The following is a 15018-nucleotide window of genomic DNA, read 5'->3' on the forward strand; positions in this document are numbered from 1 at the left end:
GTAAAATAAATGTACATGCATAGATTCATTCAAAACAGTTCTCATGTTTCCTCATTTTTCCAAACTCATAATATAGGGACGTGTTGGGTGGCCGAAAGTGCAATATACTGATGATTTGCCACCTGGTGTAAAATGTTATGCTTTGGAAGTGAGAACGTGTTGATAATTTATTATTGTGTGTATTTATCTTGATAGCTGTTCTGTCATAGTAACTCCAATCTTCAAGTTTAGAAGATTACTTATTACTTATACTTATTTGCCTTTAAATATATTTACATATTTTTTTTTTGCAACTTAGGGAAATAAGTATGAATAATCAAATATGATGAAAAGATAATTAAAGACTTCAGTATAGTTTATAGATAGTCATTGTTCAGTATGTTCAGTATTGAGAGATCAAAACAGGTTGGAAGTGGGTGGGCAATATCTCCAGTTTTTCTTTTTTTTTTTTTGTATATCAGAAAATTGGGGTATGTTTGGGAAGGCTAGTTTATAAGTTTTGGTATAGCATAACGTGCATAAGACAAAATGTTGATGAGTAAAATATAACAATTTCTACACATCCAGTTTATTTGATATCTATTCAAAACAAAATGGAAAATAATGATAATAATAAACTCAACTTAATCCCGCAATTATGTTGTGTCAGTTATTTAGAGTCTTGTTCTAACTAGTATTAACTATAAATGTTTATTACAGCATATTTATTACTGGTAGTTCACATATCAGCTCATGCCCTTTGTTCTGTCCATCTCGGGTGTTGCTCTTCCTTCTATTGGAGCAGGTATGCAGACATGTGGTCTCTGGCTCTCGAGGGTGGGTAATATTGCAGCCTCTCACTGATGGCACTTTATTTATGTTTTGATGGTTACCCCAGTGCTGTCAGCGTTAATCTTGCTAAAATGTCATTAACGCCATAACCGCATTAATACGGCAAATCTCCGTTAGCGAGTTAGGCTCACCCTGCGCGAGCAGCTGCACGGCGCTAACCGCGCTGACGAATTGACAAGCTCAGCAATCTGTTCTCTGTTCATGGTGTTAGTATTGTCAAACACATGATACCTGTTACCACATTTGTTAACTAATTTTCCAATCATGGTGTGGCTAGATTTGAAATAATGCTCTATTGTTATGTCTGTGAAGGTTCTCAGTCATCCAGGTCATCGTAGTCAAAGGAGCTTGCAAAGAAAAGCGTCTGGACTTCTTTAAGTTACTTGAAGACGTTTCACCTCTCATCCGAGAAGCTTCTTCAGTTCTAAGGTCAAATGGTGGAGAGTCCCAGATATAAACCTAGTGGGAGTATCCCCCCACAGAGGGACAAAAGGACCCCCTGATGATCCTCTAATCGCCTGAGCCAAGGTGTGAAACTGGGTGTGGGTCCCAATCAGCCAGAGTTTCGGGTGTGTTCATTGTGAAACCTGGCCCCACCTTATCATGCGAATTCCTGAGGTCAGATGGCCCAGGATGTGAGTGGGCGTTAAGGCGTCTGGGAAGGGATCTCAAAACTGGATTATAGATGGCAGAGAGTTGGTGTCGTAAACCCCCGCCTCTGTTCAAAGATGGTCGCTCACAGTGGACATAGATGGCTTCTTTCACTCCTCTTTCAAACCATCTGTCCTCTCTGTCCAAAATGTGAACATTGGCATCCTCGAAAGAGTGTCCTTTATCCTTAAGATGCAGATGGACTGCTGAGTCTTGTCCTGTGGAGGTGGCTCTTCTGTGTTGTGCCATGCGCTTGTGAAGTGGCTGTTTGGTCTCTCCAATGTAGAGGTCTGGGCATTCCTCGCTGCACTGTACAGCATACACCTCTATTGTTATGCCCTTCTTAGTCAGTTTGTCACCATGAGTGAACAGCATAATCATGTAGTTTGAGACCTTTGGTGCAAACAATTTTTCCAGGGTGTCCACACAATTTTGTTCTTCTTTGGTAAACCTACCGATCTGCAGGACCAGCAAGAAGACATGAGGGCCAGGAGTGGTAATCTGCATGGATTTTGCGATGTCTTTCTTTATACTGTCTGCAGTTTTAGATCTGTCTAGAAACCCCGGTGTATAGACCACAGTGATCCTTCTTTCACAGTCTGGAACATTTCCAAACTCACAGGTCTTTGTTGCTGACTCCAAGCTAACACTAGACTTAAAATATGTTTTACCCAGGATGGCGTTGCCAGTAGCACTCTTCCCAACACCAGTTTTCCCAATCATCAGAATCCTCATTGGAGGACCTGCAGAAAGAAAGAAAGACCCAGTGTTATAATTACTGTTTGAATGAACATATTTTCAACTGCAATAGAAATTAAAAAAGAGGCAGCTAATAAACACTGACTGTAGTATAAAGAAGAAGTCTATATAAATGAGCCAACTTTGCCATCAGGGATTGCAGCACTGTTACCCATTTTTGTTCTTGACTATTTGGCAAATGAACATAAACTCAGCTCTTCACTGTTTTAATGTGGTGCAGCTCCCTGCACTCCACCTATTGGGTGGACCTCAGCCTATATCACCAGGAGTGCATCTGTTACATAAAACAGCTTAAGAATAATTTTTCAAAAGCGCCATGTAAGTAACTCTTACTTGCATTGTTCCACTGCATTTACAAATCTCTAGTCTTTACTATAGATATAAAGACTGGAGAATGTTGCACATTCTGCCTATGTGGTTTAATATCACACTCAAATGACACAGTTCCACAATGAATCTAATTTTCATTTTTAACTTTTGTTGATTTTTGACCTCTCCTTTAGCACCACCATTTAGACAATTTCTGGCAAATCTTCTCAAAATTTTCATAAAATGTGCAACATTATGGTGTGCAGAGAATCCACAGTAGTGGCTGTGTTATGAACACTTTTCCATCAAGTGTCAACAATAGGATGCTATGTAGATATCCCGTGATTTAATTCTTTTAGTACCACCATCAGATTTTCAATAATAATCTTTATTCTGCCCTCACTAGGGTGTGAAGCTGGTTTCTAGCTTGGCAGATAGCTAACAGGTCCACAATAAACATCCAGGAGTCAGCGGATACGTTTTACATGTTTACTGTTGAAGCACTGTAAAACTGGTACAGAAACAAAAATAAAATATTACATTTCTGCTGTAATTGCATTTTCTTTACAACATCAAACATTAAGCCATGCACTACAATGTATATAACACATAAACACAAACTTATCCAAACCCTTTCACTGGTTATTAGGCCCACGCATTTAGCGATTAGCTTAATTCTAACATTATATGGGAAATCACATAGACGGGCTAACGTGTTAGCATCGCGGCCGTTTTTCCTCACAAAAGAAAGTTTTCCACACAAACCTCTAAACTGCTACACAAAACTATCGCGGGAAAGCTTACAAAACAGATAGCAACTACTTACAGGCATGTGCTCTCTCAGGCTCAGCAAGAAAAAGTGAACAAAAAGTGGAACAGACGACAGTTTGTCTAAAGGACTGTCTTTCACTGGTGAGGTACTACGGCAAGTCTGCTGGTACAAAAAACACACACCCAAATTATCATGCCTGCCTTAAAGGGGCAGCACAATCTTAACAGCCTGCCATAAAGTATAAGGTATTGTGTTGACAAGAGAAATACAGGATTATATATTCTTTTTGCAAAAAAAGATGGAAATGGCTGTGGTGAACCCATACTCAAGAAGAGGGAGGAACACAGGGTAACTTAAAAGAATGGATGAATGTGCACAAAGGTAGACTATCTTATGCAGAAGGTGCAACCTGAAAGAGACTGTAAGACGACCTAGACAGAATGTCGCAGGCAGCATCGTAGGATGACTTTGAATATCAAGAAAAGGAAGTGAGTCAAGACAGAGGTGAGGATTAAATGGTGGAAATTAAAGAAGGAAGAATGTTGAAAAAGTCTTTAAGTGATAGGGGAGAGTCACCATTAAGCATACCATTTTTTGAGGTTTCAGAACTTGAGCAGACCAATTCTTCCAAACTGTTGCACTCAGACTGTGGAATGCACTGCCTCTATTTCTACAGAGTTTGGACTCTGTGGAAACTTTTAAAAAGCAGCTAAAGAGTTTTATTTATATAGTGCCAAATCACAACAACAGTTGCCTCAAAGCCCTTAGAGGATGTTGAGCCCTCAGACCACCCTGGTGATCAAATGCTAAACTTGAGCTGGAATCGAGTGTAGGAAATTGTTTGGAGCTGTCTTTATAATACTGGACATTTTTCATCATATCATTGTAAATATATACATCATCTTGAGTTTGACATTCTTAAAAAAAATATAAGTAGCTGCTGCAGTGAGTTTCCTGGCTGAAAGGCTCTTACCTGAGAGTGTTGTAACCAAACCAAAATATATTTTGCTGTCATTTACTTTAGTGCCGGTTGCCAAACAATGGACAGCTACCAAAATTATACTTCTCATTTTGAAAGAGCCACAGCTTCACCAGGTTTAGTGATTGTGTATCTAAGAAAGAAAGCAATACAAAAACCGTAAAGTAGGAAAAAGCAGATATCACTTTTGAAAGGTACTTTTTAAACTTTTTGTTGTTGTTGTTGTTTTTTAATTATACACTTCATATCACAGCTTCACAAATAAAAAACTGAAAGAATTTTTTGACACTGTCAAACAAAACAAAAAAAAATGATCTAGGTCAAGAGGTCCATGGTATGGAGTGAATTTCCAGGTTCTATTGTTGAGTCTGTGGCAGTTTGTGCAATCATTTTCCCTTTGACTGCTGTAGAAACATGTCCTTTTGTTCTTCATGTGGTGCCACCTAATAAAAGTCATGCAATGTTTGTTTTTTTTCCAAGATAAACAAATCTTGTTGACAGGCAGAACATGGAAAGTACAGCTTGTCAAGATCTGGTGTTGAATGAAAGGGTAGTTGTAATTGTTGGACTGAAAAGCTACATGCTTCTTGCTAGTACTCATACTGGAATGCTTGAACAAAGAACTTGAAGTTAGCAGCCAACAAATTATTTACCCTAGTTTTTAAATAGAACATATGCTCTGAACACCATGACTCACAGATTATTGCCCATAAAACAACAGATGTGTCCTTAACCCTGAGCACAAGAAAACTGCAGGAGGAATAGTGACTTTTGTGAATTTGGACAGAGGGATGCCTCACCATGGCATAAACTTATTAGACCTTTTGTTGGATGACCTAATGAGTCCTATTGAGTCCTAAAGCAGGACTCATGTCCCTCATGGTGTCTTTTTCAGGCATTGAGGGAACTGTATTAGAGCCTGTTTGATATCCTACTCTTTAAAAAGCTAAAGTTAAAAGGATTCTGGGGTTCTGTAAAAATGTAACAACCAGGGGTCCTGACAAAGCATTACTCTGTGACAAGTTGCAAAGGAGAACTGATTCTTCTGCATAATTCATGTACTAAATATACAAAATGAATATCATGTACTTCTAGAAAATGCAAGAACAGTACAACAGGATATTTCACAATGGCTCTTCTCCAAGTAAAAAAACACCACATAAAAATAAAAGCGTACATATATAATCATGCAAATATATGTCTACATTGTCAGAACTAAATATTTGGACCATTTAAACAAGCTTCTCATTTATTCAGATTTTTTTCTGTCCTGATCCTTTAAAAAGCTTTTTATAAAGGTCATTTAAAATCACCTTTTTCCAAAAAACATTTGGAACTGACAGAAAACACAATTTGATGAAAACATGAAAACACGATTTTGAATAACAGGAAAAAAGCAAAATAAATCTACACCTTTACAATAAGACCACCACATACTGAAATAACGACAAAGGACTGTTTAAGAAAAGAGGAATCATATAAAAAATGATCATGTGAGACTTTTCATCATAAGGTAAAATAATGGAACAAAGATTTGGGGAATGCTATCACAGGAGAGGATTCAAAATACAGGGTGGGCCATTTATATGGATACACCGTAATAAAATGGGAATGGTTGGTGATATTAAAGTCCTGTTTGTGGCACATTAGTATATGTGAGGGGGCAAACTCCTCAAGATGAGTGGTGACCATGGTGGCCATTTAGAAGTCGTCCATCTTGGATACAACTTTTGTTTTTTCTATCCGGTCGTTAAGTCTGACGTCACTAGCCGTGTCGGGCCTAAACTCCGCTGCAGGTCCATATATCAAACGATCACTATGGCATTACTGAGAGTTGAAAAACTGTATAAAGTCTTTCATCTTTAATAAAATGATCAGCGTTCTGCTCTACCAGGTGTAACAATTGAGTTTAACATCCAGGCATCCATGAAAACGGAATTTATGACATTTAACGGAGTTAGAAGTTAGCAGGAAGTTAGCTCGCTAGCTTCTATCTAAATACAATATAGCATGTCCTGACTGCGGGGTTTTGGAAACAAATTAAAACGTACAGCTCTGTTATCACTTCCAACATAAATGAAGACAGAAAACTAAACAGCAGTGATGTTTGTAGGGTTACTGAAGTTTGGCTAGCTGGTATATAATGATGTGTACGTGACCGCTAGCGACACAGCTATGTTAGCATAATATAAACAATCTAACTTTTTTTTCACTCGATAAAAGTTAACGTGAATGTTCTCGGTGGTCAGGAACAAATGTAATCGCATGGCAGGATGCTGTAAAAGGACCAAACTTCAGCCAGGAGAACAACTGAGATAATCCATCCACAATACGAGGTTAGTCATTCATATACTGCTGCATGGGCTGGGCTGTAGTTACATCCTAAGGTTTTAAAAACTGAGCTTAAATAAATGATTAGCGGTAATAGAAGCCGAGGGACGTCAACAGTGATCACTGAGTGTTTTAGGAGCTTTTTGAGATTAAATAGAAGAAAATACATAATATTAAACATGTTAACAACAGCAAAAGCCATATTAAACGCAGACTACTTTAGACCCGGAAGTAGGATTCGTCACATCATCACTTAACGACCGGATAGGAAGAGGGCCATGTGACACATCAAACTTATTGGTAATGTCACAAGAAAAACAATGGTGTGCTTGGTTTCAACGTAACTTTATTCTTTCATGAGTTATTTACAAGTTTCTCTTTGTTCACAGCCATTGACATGTTGAAGAGGTTAACACGTGAGGAGCGGATCGAAATCGTGTTGATATCTGGTGAACGCAGTAACCGGGTCATTGCAGCAGATTTCAATGCAAGACACCCTACGAGACCACCCATCTCCCATGCTACAGTTAGCAAACTGCTTGCTAAGTTTCGTGAAACTGGTTCAGTGTTGGATTTGCCAAAATGTGGACGCAAGAAAACTGTCACTAATGAAGAAACATCAGTGGCTGTCCTAGCTTCATTCAGCAAGAGCCCACAGCGTAGCACTCGCCACATGTCACTGGAGAGTGGCATTAGTCGAACATCCCTTCGGCGGATATTAGCTACTCACAAATGACACCCTTACAAACTCCAGCTACTGCAGCATCTCAACGAGGATGACCCAGATCGGCGCACAGAATTTGCAGAATGGGCAAAACAAAAATTGGAACAGGACCCTCAGTTCACGCAGAAGATTTTGTTCAGTGATGAGGCAAACTTTTATGTGAATGGTGAAGTTAACAAACAAAACCACCGCTATTGGTCTGACACTAACCCACATTGGATGGATCCCTCCAAGACTGTTGGAACAACAAAAGTGATGGTTTGGTGTGGTATATGGGGTACAGCGATACTGGGTCCATTCTTCATCAATGGAAACCTCAAGGCCACTGGATATTTGAAATTGCTACATGATGATGTGTTTCCCTCTTTATGCACTGAAGCTGGCACGTTCCCTGAGTTTTTCCAGCAAGATGATGCACCACCACATTATGGGTGCCAGGTCCGAGTATTCCTAGATGAACAGTTTCCTGAAAAGTTGATTGGTCATCGTGGGCCAGTTGAATGGCCCCCAAGGTCTCCCGATCTGACCCCCTTAGACTTTTATCTTTGGGGTCATCTGAAGGTAATTGTCTATGGTGTGAAGATACGAGATGTGCAGCACCTGAAACTACGGATACTGGATGCCTGTGCTGGCATTTCTCCTGCGGTGTTGCTATCAGTGTGTGAAGAGTGGGAGAAGAGGGTTGCATTGACAATCCAACACAATGGGCAGCACATTGAACACATTTTATAAGTGGTCAGAAACTTGTAAATAACTCATGAAAGAATAAAGTTACGTTGAAACCAAGCACACCATTGTTTTTCTTGTGACATTACCAATAAGTTTGATGTGTCACATGGCCCTCTTCCTATTGAAAAAACAAAAGTTGTATCCAAGATGGCCGATTTCTAAATGGCCACCATGGTCACCACCCATCTTGAGGAGTTTGCCCCCTCACATATACTAATGTGCCACAAACAGGACTTTAATATCACCAACCATTCCCATTTTATTACGGTGTATCCATATAAATGGCCCACCCTGTAGTTCTTCTGACTCATAGACTCACACATTAAGCCTAGTGCAAATCTAAAAAAAAATAAAAAAAAATAAAAAATCTTCAAATGAAGAACTCCATTCAAGTTGTCTTTTACCCTGGGACTAAGATTAGCCTATGTCTAGGAAACGATCTGATCTGCAGAGCTCACTCCTGCAATGTTCATTCTTTAAAGCAAAAATACACCAGAAGAGCATTAATTAAATGTGCACAGGCTACAGGAACACTGTTTGGCAAGATGAAAGAAGAAAAGGTTAGAGTGATATCAGAAGAAAGAAACTTCATTAGACCCTACAAAATGACGCTGAGTTTGTTTTTTAAGCCATAATTAACAGAACAACAGGAAAGGAAAAAGAAGTGTCACACCTTATAAAACAAATGCTGTCAAGCCTTCCACTAGAAAGAATAAAAACTATATATAAAAGAAGATCAAAAACTGTGTTTTATGTGGTCTCTTTGATGTTGCGACTGATATGATTCTATCAGAAAGTTATTTGTCTGGAGTGAACTTTTGATTTTGATGAGGTTGACTGTGGTTTGTTTAATGTGAGGAGTAGATTTTTATTTGGTACATTTTCTTTTTCATTATTTTTTAAAATGAATAAATATTGTGTTTTTTCTGTGGATAAACTGGCATTAATTTATCAATAATAGCATGCAAAGAAAACTAAACTTTAGTAAATATACTTGGACATTGAGCACCATTGCAGATACTGGAGCTTAAGTCAAGCATCAGCAAAAACACAATCTAAACTCTTTTTTTACCGGATGAAATATTCACATCATACTGCCTGGCTTACATGGTTTGCTTTCAAGTCATTGTTGTTGTAGCTTTTTTATTTGTTTGTTTACTTCCGGGGGTGGGGGTTATGTAGGGTAGTGGTAGATATGATATCATTGGATGATTTTATTTAAATAACTCACTTGCTTGGATTTATTCAGGAATGTGCAAGCAAGTGAAATGGAAAAAGTAGACATCAATTAAAGCCAAAATGAAAGCAAATCTTCTCAAACAGTGTTCCTCAAGTTACTGCCATTTTGTGGCTACAGTTGCCTACTGCCTCTGGAAGCAGGCTTAACTGCTTTCGGATCCTATTGGAATCTGAAGCGGGTCTCAATTTTATTTGTGTCTCAGTGTCCTGGGTCAATAAGGTGAGAGGTCAACAGCTTCTTAAAAAAAATTATGTCCATTGTGGATAAACCTCTGATTTTTAATGGGGAACTACACAGGCTGCTGCTGAGTATCCATTCTCTGCTTTGGGATCAGTTACCATCAGTTACCCTCTGCATATTGTGTGGAAACAGAGAATTAGCATGTAGACAAAACTTCACTGATTTATCATCTTAACAGATAGGTTTTCTCTTGCTAACAACTTGAACAACATGAGTGACATAAGAAACCTTTAGCGTGTTGGCAAAGAAAGCCTTGCTCAACAGTGACGTGGCTGTGACATGGCTCCACCAGCACTTTCAGCTTAGCATGTATGAAAAATCTTTTACTGTAGCTGGATGAATATATGAAATTACTAAACAGCCGTTCGCGAACACACCACATTGAAATTTAGCCATGCCATACTCTGCTCAAACTCTAAAAATCCCCTTTGGAGTTTTAAAATGATTATTTATGTATTTAAATCTACTTTTTAAAATCAAGATGTAGGCTTGTTTTTCCGAGATTATTAAAAGCTGTTTTTTAGAGCAACATGGTCTTCACAGGACAGCTACTACAGATGATTTCATAGAATATGATGAATTAGTATATATTAAGCAAAATCTAGATTTCAGAAGGACTTAAACCTTAAACATCTGTAGCAACATTTTACCCAGCATAGGGTTAATGTAACACGATTCATACATGTGATGATAGTGTAATCTTAATTCAGTTAATTCATTATGCCTAAACCGTGTGTGCGTGTGTTCACTTTCATTGTGGTTTGGAAAATGAAGATTCAAAGATCAAACGTTTTTCTCTAATGCTTTTTATTCAATCAAAGTTGGGTTTCATGTGCACATAAAATAATAGTGATCAGGAATTTTCTTTATTTGCCTTATAACATTCATTTACATAAAGGATTATTACATAAGCTTAAATATTAATGTACATACATATTGCTCCTCAAAATAACATTAAATAGCTCCTCAAAATACAACCACAATATTGAAAATAATAATTAATGTCTTATTTAATTCTTGTGATGACCCAATGTAATTACAAAAAACTAAATAAGTGAGGATTATTTAAAGTTCCATGTTTGAGTGTAGGTAGGGTCAGTGTGGCCCTACTCAGCTTCATCCCTTGCCAAGATCTTCTGAAACAAAAGAACTTTTTCCCTGACATTAGACATGAAGGGTACATTGTTAGTCAGTTGTTGTTCTGTTTCTTTTTTCTTGTTCAGCTCCAGAATTCTTGCTGCCTCCTCAAACATTTCATCAGTGTAGTGAGTTTCTTTATTTGATGCCACCATCTCATCAATTTTTTTGATCAGCTCAACAACTTGAGCTCTGTTCTTGATGTTACTGTTGTCTAACACATGATACCTGTTACCACATCTGTTCAGCAACTGTTTAACCTTCTTATGGCCCTCTTTAAGATAATGCTCTATTGTTATGCCCTGTGTAGTCAGTTTGTCACCATGAGTGAACACGACAATCATGTAGTTTGAGGCCTTTGGTCCAAACAGTTTTTCCAGGGCATCCACACAGTTTTGCTCTTCTTTGGTAAACCTACCAATCTGTAGGACCAGCAGAAAGACATGAGGGCCCGGAGTAGTAATCTGAATACATTTTGCGATTTCTTTTTTTATACAATCTGCAGTTTTAGACGTGTCCAGAAGACCGGGTGTGTCGACCACAGTGATCCTTCTTAAACAGTTTGGAACATTTTCAAACTCACAGGTCTGCGTCACTGACTCTGAGCTCACATTAGATTTAAATTGAGATTCGCCCAGGATGGTGTTGCCAACAGCACTCTTCCCAACACCAGTTTTCCCAATCATCACGATCCTTCGTGAAGGACCTATGAAAAGAAATATTCATTATTACTGTTTAAATAAATATATTTTGAGCTGCAATAAAAATGAAACAAGTGGCACCTAAAACACTGACTGCAGTATTAAGAGGAAATATAAATAAAGAAGCCAATTTTACCATCAGGGATTGCAGCACCATTGCCCATCTTAATTCTTCTCTTTTTGGCTAATGAACAGAAACTCAGTTCTCCACTCTTTTTATGCAAAGAAGCTCCCTGGACTCTGCCCAGTGGGTGGAGCTAACCTCTCAGCCTATATCACCAGGAATGTATCTGATACATTTCAAAGCTGATTCTGTTTCTGGTGAAACCTGCACACTGTTTGTTATTAATCAACTAACAAAATGAATTCCTCCAAATCTCAGCGTGAGTAACTCTAACTTATTTTGTTCCATCATATTTATAAATGCATGAACAATTGAGTCTTTGTAAAAATCCTTTATTCTGAAACTCTGATTTTGATCATATGAAAAGTTTTCTTAACTTTAGGGTCAGGACTCTATATGCAGCAATAAAACATTTGCAATTTGTACAGTTTGCTTTCATTTATTTATTTTTAGTTGAGATAAAAAGTGTTGCCTGTGTGATTATCAGTTAATCTCAGTAGCTAGTTGCTTTTTTGGTAGTTGCTCCTCACAAGAATCTAGCTGAACTAGCTAACCAGTTGAGCAAACAGTGACAATGTTTGAAGTCATGATTCATATTTTAATTCATTTTAATTATAATTTGTGGCAAAAATAAGAGAAGTGATGGTACGAATACCAACTAAAAATGTATATAATCATAGACCAAGGGGTACCATGACTAATGTAGCTGTGTTGGAAGAAAAAGTATTTAAATCATAGTATTTTATAATAAAAAAAAAATAAAAAATCTGAACTGACTTTAATGTGTTTTTGGCATCATGTGGTCACCATCAGTATTGTTAAATACTGTCTATCCTCATTGCCAGCTTCAATCTTGAAAACATCAGTCTTATTGACCCTCTAGTAGACCTTAAACTAGAATTACACTTGCCCAGAATCTAATAAAGCAGATTATTTTTTAAAGACCAATAAATCATTGTGAAAATTATTATTGTTTTTTGCTTCCACAGAACATTCTGACAAGTTAACTATCGCTTTGTTTGGAGAGAAGCCTGGTTTAATAAAAAAGATTGAAGACGTAATCCTCCAAGGTCATGGTACTTTTGTGAACATCTCAGATTATGAATTGAGAGAGAATGATTCATTCAGGATCATCAGTGCTCCTAAATTCTTTGATAAAGAATGTATGAATCCAGACCAGAAGATCATTGACTTAATGGCACTTTCAGATCCAGGTCTTCATTGGTTCATACTGGCAATAGAGTCAGAAAACGCATCTGAAGACAAAGTTAGAGATCAAATCTCTAACCTTAAAAAGATAGCTGGAAAAAATGTAACAAATAAACATCTAGTTATAATCTTAGAAAACCCCGAGAGCCACAGTTCACTCAAGTGTATGAAGGAAATCCAGAAAAGCACTGTCTACGACAGCCTTGCCTCTGAATTGAAGGATTTGTCTTTAAAGCATCAGCAATTCAAGTTTGACCACAAGAACTACAGCCAGGACATTGTGAAAAGAAGGAGGAAAGAGTTGGAAAGTACAAGGTAAAACTGTTTTGTTTTTGTACTATGTTTAGTATAAAAGTTGTTATATAGAGAAAGCAAGTCCTACTCCAAAAATTACTTGCTTACTGGATGCAATAAGTTTCTTATTTCTGACCTATATGTGTCAAATATACACTTAAAAGTGTATGATAGTTATACACTGTAAGTATATCATTATATTATTTTTATTTATTATAATATTATAACAATCATTTTTCGTGATTAATCATTTTAATCATTTCGATTGTGAATCCCTGTTGATTTGTTTTATTTATATGAAGGCTGTGATCACATGTTTGCTGCTCTTTGTGATTAGTAGCCAACTACATTCTACAATATATGAGCACATATTACATGAGAACTGTTGCTGCTTTCCAACCACTATAAATGTGGAATTTAGTAAATCAAACTTAAACCACCATCATCAACTTATCAGTCACAAGATGCTATCAGACAACCCACCTTTTTTTAAACAAATATTTAAAAAACAGACATAATATTTTATTCAGTATACCCCAAAACAACTGAACTGGGCCATGAACTCATTATCAAGATGTTAAGACAGAAACTTGTTTTTTCATAGACGTCTATAGGAGCAGATATCTTCTTGCAACTCCAGCTATCACCCCCTGGTGGCCTTTGGATAGAATGCATGGTCTACTTTCTTTTTAAGATGACAGTATGAAAATTTACCCATTTCGTGATTTTGTTGACATACACTTGTGTATATCTTCCAGTTATCATTTCAGAAATGAATTGCACCCTCAGAATAACCCACAAACTATAGGTAAGTCTCTACTCTAAATATATGCTAAGATGCTGATTTAGCTATTATTATATTATATTATATTATATTATATTATATTATATTATATTATATTATATTATATTATATTATGCTACAATTTATTCCACTGTTCTTTTGATTATTGAAATTTTTAATTTGTTCATTTGCTAAACTTTGCACAAACCTTATCAGCCAAATAAATCCAGTAACCTTGCTGGTGTAGCTGCTAACTATCCAGCTCTATTATAGGTATTGGTGTTCTTAGTGTCATAACTAAATAACAACTGAATATTTGTTTTAACTACACCTTCCAGGTGACAGTGCCCATGGTGTGTCAGGAACTATACTGAACATTGTCTTGTTGGGAGAAAGTGGGACTGGAAAGAGTGCATCTGGAAACACCATCCTTGCTGCAGGAAACTCCCAGCATTCAATCATGCAAGCATTCAGCTCATCCCAGCAGGGTTCAAGCAAAGAGTTTATGTCCTATCCAAGCTCCACACCAGTCACCACCAAATGTGAGGTCAGAATGATGAGGCTTGGGATACAGGTTAGAGTGGTCGACACCCCAGACTTCTTTTGTGAAGACGAACGTGTCGACAAGGCACAGCTGAACGAGTGTAAGAAGTACTGTCAGGAAGAACAGTGTGTGGTGTTGCTTGTGATACAGCTCGGCAGGTTTACAGATGGCGAGAGTGAAATATTAGAGAAGCTGGAAGAAAATCTTGGCTGGGAAATCAGGAAGAAAACAATCATCCTGTTTACACATGGAGAAGATTTGAATGTCAAAGTCAAGACGTTTATCGGCGAGCGGAGTCGCCTCAATCGCATTGTGGAAGCTTGTGGTCAGCGTTACTATATATTCAAGAACACTATCAAAGACTCAAAGCAAGTCATGGGACTCATTGAGAAATTTCCAGAAATGTTTCCAAACTTTCCAGCAAAACAATCACCCGCACAGTGCTGTGTGTGTTGACATCACAATGATTTATAGCTCTGTCTTCAATGGCCAAAGTATAATATGTTGATGTTATTTGAACATACTCTGATTGCATGTTTACCATGATAAGTTGGTGTCTCTAACATTCAAATCTGATCTTCAAGTTATACATATATGTATAAAATAAATGTATTCTTTTCGAGAAAACAGAGTTGGTAAACACAGGCAAAAAAGTTTCCT

The 15018-nt window shown here is 37.4% G+C and overlaps 2 protein-coding genes across 2 annotated transcripts; one reads left to right on the plus strand and one right to left on the minus strand.

The window, feature by feature from the left end:
- Positions 1–10364: 10364 nt before the first annotated feature.
- On the minus strand, positions 10365–11572 carry LOC146383375 (uncharacterized). Its single transcript, XM_084932567.1, has 2 exons — positions 11540–11572; positions 10365–11408 (listed from the first exon to the last, which is right to left on the minus strand). Exons 1-2 carry the CDS (start codon positions 11565–11567, stop codon positions 10672–10674), a joined length of 765 nt encoding a protein of 254 aa, XP_084788693.1. The 5' UTR covers positions 11568–11572; the 3' UTR covers positions 10365–10671.
- A 142-nt stretch (positions 11573–11714) lies between these two features.
- Positions 11715–15018, plus strand: LOC146383376 (uncharacterized). The gene is made up of 4 exons (XM_084932568.1): positions 11715–11786; positions 12517–13051; positions 13789–13838; positions 14153–15018. The coding sequence occupies exons 1-4, from the start codon at positions 11765–11767 to the stop codon at positions 14812–14814; spliced, it is 1269 nt and encodes a 422-aa protein (XP_084788694.1). The 5' UTR covers positions 11715–11764; the 3' UTR covers positions 14815–15018.

Source organism: Perissodus microlepis, chromosome 7 (assembly GCF_051167445.1).
Source record: "Perissodus microlepis isolate ML-2025 ecotype Zambia chromosome 7, ASM5116744v1, whole genome shotgun sequence".
Taxonomy (NCBI): Eukaryota; Metazoa; Chordata; class Actinopteri; order Cichliformes; family Cichlidae; genus Perissodus; species Perissodus microlepis.

Coding starts and splice junctions, on each gene's coding strand:
- LOC146383376 (XM_084932568.1), top strand. CDS start 11,765: ATGAATTCCTCCAAATCTCAGC. Junction 11,787..12,516: donor GAATTCCTCCAAATCTCAGC/GTGAGTAACTCT, acceptor TTGCTTCCACAG/AACATTCTGACAAGTTAACT. Junction 13,052..13,788: donor AAAGAGTTGGAAAGTACAAG/GTAAAACTGTTT, acceptor TATATCTTCCAG/TTATCATTTCAGAAATGAAT.
- LOC146383375 (XM_084932567.1), bottom strand. CDS start 11,567: ATGGGCAATGGTGCTGCAATCCCTGATG. Junction 11,409..11,539: donor TGGTGCTGCAATCCCTGATG/GTAAAATTGGCT, acceptor TTCTTTTCATAG/GTCCTTCACGAAGGATCGTG.